Source organism: Otolemur garnettii, unplaced genomic scaffold, assembly GCF_000181295.1.
Source record: "Otolemur garnettii isolate 467f Iridium unplaced genomic scaffold, OtoGar3 scaffold00257, whole genome shotgun sequence".
Lineage (NCBI taxonomy): Eukaryota > Metazoa > Chordata > Mammalia > Primates > Galagidae > Otolemur > Otolemur garnettii.
This window is the reverse complement of record NW_003852652.1, coordinates 817,686-824,469: the sequence shown is the minus strand read 5'-3', so window position 1 is coordinate 824,469 and position 6,784 is coordinate 817,686. Positions and strand designations below refer to the sequence as shown.

The 6,784-nt window shown below is 43.6% G+C and overlaps 1 protein-coding gene across 4 annotated transcripts in view; it reads right to left on the bottom strand.

The window, feature by feature from the left end:
• Positions 1–6,784, bottom strand: part of MKL2 (MKL1/myocardin like 2) — a 214,557-nt gene that overhangs the window by 24,337 nt on the left and 183,436 nt on the right. For all 4 annotated transcript variants that reach the window (XM_023508554.1, XM_023508553.1, XM_003802728.3 and 1 more), the window contains one exon: positions 2,969–3,216. In XM_023508554.1, the coding sequence (XP_023364322.1) occupies positions 2,969–3,216 (248 nt within the window). The remainder of the gene's footprint in view (positions 1–2,968; positions 3,217–6,784) is intronic.

Below are 6,784 nucleotides of genomic sequence, written 5' to 3'. Positions count from 1 at the left end.
TCTGCCCTCCCTGCGCGTGCCCGTCCTGGGCGTCTGTCTCACGCGTCTACCCCTCTGTGTCTGCCTGTTTCGCACCTGCCGGTGCTGTCTCTGCCTCTCCTGTTCATCTGCCTGTGCCTCATCACACCGAAGAGAGACACCCGCAGATCACCACAACCACCTTCTGCTCCCTTATGAGAGCATCATGCCTTTGGGAATGGATTAATTAAAGTCATTATTCTACTCATGCTATCTTTTTGGTTGAGAGTCTGTAATATTCTACTTATTAACCGTTTGGTATTTAATTCAATTCTTGAAATAAGAAATAAGTTAATCTATATTTCTCTCGAATTAACAAAGAATGAAAGGAGCGGAGTAGCTGATGAATGTGATCGCTGTGCAGACGAGGGACCTGAAGTTCAGAGGGACGAAGGGCCCACGACTTCCCGTGACCTTGCAGCAAGTGTGCCCACGATGTGGGCCTAAGCGTTTGCTCCTTCTATGGTAGTAAAGGGCTATATAGGGCTGTATAATGCAGGGAAAACTCCACTGCCACAATGACTTTCAGTTTCTTGTAATGGAATTTTAGTAAAGCTAAACAATGTGTCAGAAAACAAGGTTTCCATTTTTAGGATCTGGAAACTAAAAAGGACCTATATTCTGTCTTTGTATTGTGAAATAACACAAAAGTATTCTTTTCTTCTCTTTGTTCTTAAGCCTTTTTGTATGATATTGCCCTTGGGCAGGCTTGGCTATTTTAGTGGTGGGAATGTCTGAGGAGCAGAGGGAAACTGAAGCCTCCAGGAAAGACAAAGAAGCATCCAGAGTCCAGTACCCCCAACCTCAGGGGTGTCCTTCCCATCTGCAGAGCTGGCCCACACAGCCACGGTCTTCCATTACAGAAAGACTGCTGCCTGGATAGATATGCGAGGAACACAAAAACCCTTTTGTGGGATTTTTCAGTTGGACGGTTTCTTTCCTTATCTGGGTCAATAGCAGTAATTCCTCCTAGACTCACAGTGAGGATCAAAACGATGTCAAGAGTTAAGCACATGTGAGTAGTAAACATCCTCTTCTGCCACCCTCGTTTGGCATGCGCACTGATAACAATGATAATGGTAATGGTAATTACCATTGATATGGTAATTATCATTGTTATCAGTGCGCATGCCAAACGAGGGTGGCAGAAGAAGATGCCTCTGCCATGCAGGATGCCTCCCAAGGGCCTGGGCCACGCTGCCAAGCAGTGGAAGTTTCTCTGTGATTCTCTTCCAATTTTCTGTGGCCTCACCTGGTTTCCTTCCAATGTCAACAGCTGGCTTGGGCTCGCTTGCTCTTAAAATACTAATGTGCTATAGAATTCTTTCTCCTTTATCTCTATGCCCTAATTTTTTATATTTAATAAGGTCTGGATTACTAATAAGTTTAATTTTCCTCAAGATATTTGAACCCTGAAAGGAAAAAAAAAAAGAACTGATAATCATTAACATATGAGAAGCTGTTTCTTAACAGAGAAATGTGTTAGTGGGTTTTTAATCCTTTTCTACTCCTAGAAAATATGGGCCACCTACGGAGCCATGCTTAGTCTACACGAGGAAGACAAGTACAGTTTCTACAGATCATGTGAGCATAAGCCGAATAGTTTGGTCACAGAGAACATTTGCTCCTTGTAATGAATGAGCTTTTGCATCATGTTGTAGAATTAGATGCTAATTTTACCTTCTCCTGAAAAGGCAGGAAAATGAAGATAGGCTTTTTGTATTTATATGTTTCTCAGAAAAAGCATAGTAGGGATGCATATCTAGAAATTTCCTTTATTACATTATTAAAATTAGCTAGGAATATCTTCCTATGAATTCAGTCTCAGGAATTGCCAGAACTCACTGCCTTCTGTCCCTCATAATTGGGTTCAAACTTTGGGAACATTTTCCTTCTCCACAGCTGCTGGTCACCACCCTCCAAGTATCTCTGGAAACAGGCTTTGCACTGTCAGTGCCCTTCTGTCTTGCATCAGCCCCAGACTCCCCTTGGATACCAGTGTCCAGCTTCCTCCCCTGCATTTTAGTCACACTGCCTGAGCACTGCCCTCCCGAATGTTCAGTTCTCTGTCTGCCATGCCAAGAAAGTCTTCTGCTCAACCTCAAGTCTCTCCAGGCAGTGGCTTGACTCAATTTTGTCTTCCATTTTCTTAAAAATTAATCACATTTTCCATCCTGGAGGTTTTTGTCACCATCCAATAAACAGGTGCTACTGACCCCTTCCTCCACAGGGGTGCTGTGCCACTGCCCTGTGCTTGGAAGGGACGTGTAAGCCCTTCCACAGAGAAATCTCCTGTCTTCTCCACAAAGCTTTCCTGGGCCATTCCAGTCTCATGCCCACCTGTCTTTTCTCTTAGCTGTTTATGTCAGGCCTTATGCCCTGTATGCTTATCTCACAGCATCTAGTACTGTTTTGAGTCTATAACAGGAAGAGCTTTCCTGGGTGAATAATTGGGAACAGGCATTTTTTTGTTTGTTTTTGAGACAATCTTAAGGTATCCCCCTGGGGAGAGTGCTGTGGCATACTAGCTAACAGCAACCTCTAACTCTTGGGCTCAGGTGATTCTCTTGCCTCAGTTTTTCTATTTTTAGTAGAGACCATGTCTCACTTTTATTCAGGCTGGTCTCGAACTCATGAGCTCGAGCAATCCACCTGCCTTGGCCTCCCAGTGTGCTAGGATTATAGGCTTAAGCCACTGTGCTTGGCTAGAACTGGCATTTCTAACTTGTAAAAGTTTGGAACCTGTTCTGGAGGACAGAAACTAGACTGGAATGTAGGCCATTCTCACTATGCAGACTCTAGACACTGTGTAATAAGCTTTGACAGCAACAAAATGAACATCATCATTGAGCACATATAAATCCCAACATCCAACCTTTAGTAATTTGTGTTCCTCATAAAAACCCCAGTAAAATCCACTTTAGGAAGCCAGCATTGCCCCAGCCCGTACTTGAATGGAGCAGGCAGGATGGTCTGGTAGTTGTAGTGCTGCTTCTGCTGGCTCAGGATCTGCAGCTGCAGGAAGAGCTGCTGCTGCTGAAGCAGGCGGGCGTAGTTGGAGTCCATCTGGGGTTCGCTCTTCTCCCCCTTCTGGTCCGGTGGAATGTACTGGTGGTACTTTAACTTCTTTACCCGTGGTTTGGGATCTTTGCACTTTTTGCTACGGTGTTTGTCATTTGGAGTCTTGGGATGGCTTTGCTATTTTTGAGAAAAAGATAAGAACATTCAGAGATATCACCACATGAAATCTATCTGACTGGGTGCCTAAATGATTTGAAATTAAAAGGCAATGCACCTTAGAAACAGGTACAGCCACTTTGGAAAGCAGTATGCCAAACACATTTCAAGAACATTGACAGGCTGGGGGTGGTGGCTTATGCCTGTAATCCTAGCTCTCTGGGAGGCTAAAGTGGGAGGATGGCTTGAACTCAGTAGTTCGAAATAAGCCCAAGCAAAAGTGAGACCCTATCTCTACCAAAAATAGAAAAAGAACAATTAGCTAGTCGTTGTGGCGGGCACCTGTAGTCCCAGCTACTTGGGATGCTGAGGTAGGAGGACTGCTTGAGCCTAAGAGTTTGAGGTTGCTGTGAGCTAGGCTGATGCCATGGCACTCTACCCTGGGTGACAGAGTGAGTCTCTACCTCCAAAAGAAAAAAAAAAGAGCCATGATAATCCTGAATATGAATGAGACGCCATCTCTACCCAAAATAGAAAAATTGGTCAGGTGTGGTGGTGCCTGTAGTCCCAGCTACTTGGGAGACTGAGGCAGGAGGACAGGAGGATCTCTTGAGCCCAAGAGTTCAAGGTTGCAGACAGCAATGATGATGCCACTGCATTCCAGCCTGGGTGACAGAGCAAGACTTTATGTCCAAAACAAACAACCAACCAACCCCAAAACAAAAAAAAGGCACCATGCTCTCTGGCAGCGTTGTTCCTTAGGGTATGTATGGGCAAGATTCAGCCCAGCATTATCTATTGAAAGGTAACAAACACTCACCATGAGCCTCCTGTGCAGATGTGCGGCTAAATGCTTACACATATTATCCCATAGTGAAAAATCAGGTAGTACGCTAAACATACAATGGGGAAGAGATTATTCTTCATTAAGACTACGTAATATTAGAATACTGTGGATAATATTTAAAAATAGAAAAATACCTCTAAGGAGAATAAAATATAAAATGATCTTTAAGAAAATACAAAAATTAAAATACTGAATAAATGAATATAGATTTAAAAAGTTTTTCAGAAACAATACATTTTTACTTTGAAAATGGTATATAATACCATGCATCATTCCTCATTGTTTTTTAAATTTATTTTTTTCCTTCTTGACATTTAACTTGACCTCATCCTATAGTTAAGAACTGGATGACTTTTTTTTTTTTTGCAGTTTCTGGCTGGAGCTGGGTTAGAACCCACCACCTCCTGCATAGGGGGCTGGTGCCCTACTCCTTGAGCCACAGGCGCTGCCCAGCACTGGATGACTTTTTCCTGAGTTCTTTTCTTTTTCTCAATTTGAAAGTTATCAGTTCACTTTCTGCTTTTCGGAATTCAGATTATAATATAATCTGAAAAAAAAAAAAAAGCCACCTAAACAAACAAAAAACAAAATATAGGAAATTATTCCTAGGTTGCTTTAGGTAACATACCCAACTTAATAAAAACACTTTGTGAAGTACTAAATTAATGTTATATATATATATTCATATCCAAAGAATTAGGAAATTGTAGGAAAAAAATACAAAGAAGAAAAATACCATTATATTCTCCAGATCACAAATAGTCACTATTAGCATTCTTTAATATATCCTTCCTTTGTATGTTTTTTGTTTGAGATAGAGTATGTTAATGTTTAACACAGCGTGGATGATACCACAGATGCTTTTATTATAAATGTACCATTCTCTCCCTCCACTTGATAGATCATGAATTCTTCCCATGTCATGAAAGAATGATTCTGCAACAAGACTGTTATGTCTGTCTTACATAACATGGGAGCCAAATGTTCTTCTCCCAACTCTGCATTCAGGGATAGCACATTGTAGCTTGAAATGGGCCAGTGAGAATATTGACACCACAGGAACTGGCAAAGGCTATGAATGTGCCCTCCAATCACACCCGTACCACCGGACAAAACAAAATTCAATTCAATTGACTAGTAGCTTATTTCTGAACATTTGGAAGGGCTTGTAAAAAGTAAATGAGCACTGTCATGATTTATTATGAATTTCATGCCTCAGACTTGGTCATCAGGGCCCAGCTCTTCTAACTCCCAGGACACACCTGAGCCCCTTCTTACTTTCCCCACATCACTTCTGGCATTGTTGGTGGTGATTTTAATGTCCACACGCACAGCCTAATATTCTGGTGTCTCACCTCTCTGACTTAATTTCTTCTGCATATCTCATCCTCTTTCTCAGCCATTCTCTCTTGTGGTTATAACCTAGACCTTATGATCTGAAACTTTACCTTCTCACTTCCTAGCATCCTACTCTCTGGCAGTTACCACCTGTTTTGCTAACTTATTCCATCCAGGACGCCACTCAGGCCTACAGTCCCTTTATCGTACTATCTTCATACTGTTCCCCAGGCACTCACTGTGTAGTCACCCTTCATCACACTCCATTTCTGTGTCTACTTCAGTTTCTCAACAGTGGCTCTACTGACATTTCCAACTAGGTAATTCTGGGTAGTGGGTGCTGCCCTATGCATTGTGGGGTGTTCAACAGCACCCTAGCCTCTATCCACTAGATGCCAGTAGCAGCCCCCCTCCCCATGTTGTGATAACAGAAATGTCTCCATACACTGCAAATGCCTCTGGGGTATAGGGGAAAAATTACCTCCTATTGAGAACCATTAGTCTCCTCCATGCCTGTATTCACAACACAAAACTATGCCAAAGAGTCTCAACTTTAAATTCATGATCACCAAGTTCAAGGGCTCTTCCCAGCTATCTGCCCATCCTATCATGTTTATTTTCCTACTCTTCTAGGATACTACCTCCTATCTCTTCTTCTCCTTCAAACCTTTACCACCTCCTCCTCTGCCTTAGTATCAATTGTCCTTGTTGCCTAAACACTGATAAAATACAAGTGATTGGCACACAGCTTCCTACTGTTCCCACTGTCTGCCTGCCCAGGTGTGTGTGTGGCTCTCCTTCCTGTGGCTACCGACAAGCCCCTCCCCAACTAAGTCCTGCTGCTTTGCACGCTGCCCGCAATCACTGTTCCAACAATCCTTGCCCTTTGTGGATCATTCGCCCAGCTCACAAACATCCTCTCTTGACCCCACATTCCAATCAAGCTGCAGACCCATTTCTACATGCTCCCTTCCAGCAGAGAGCCCGTAGAAAAGCTTTCTTTAACACCATCTCCAGTTATCTTTCCCAATTTCTCTTGTACCCACTACAACCAAGTTTTCAGAAAATATTGTAAAGGTCACTCCGTTTCAACATAGCCAAACCCAGGGCCAGTCCCCAGCACTTCTCTCACCTGACCCAGTCCCCTGCACCCCTCTCACCTGACCCAGACCCCAGCACCCCTCTCACCTGACCTAGTCCCCAGCACTCCTCTCACTTGACTCAGTCCCCTGCACTCCCCTCACCTGACCCAGTTCCCAGCACCTCTCTCACCTGACCCAGTTCCCAGCACCCCTCTCATCTGACCCAGTCCCCAGCACCCCTCTCACCTGACCTAGTCCCCAGCATCCCTCTCAACCTGACCCAGTCCCTAGCACTCCTCTCACTTGACCCAGTCCCCATCAC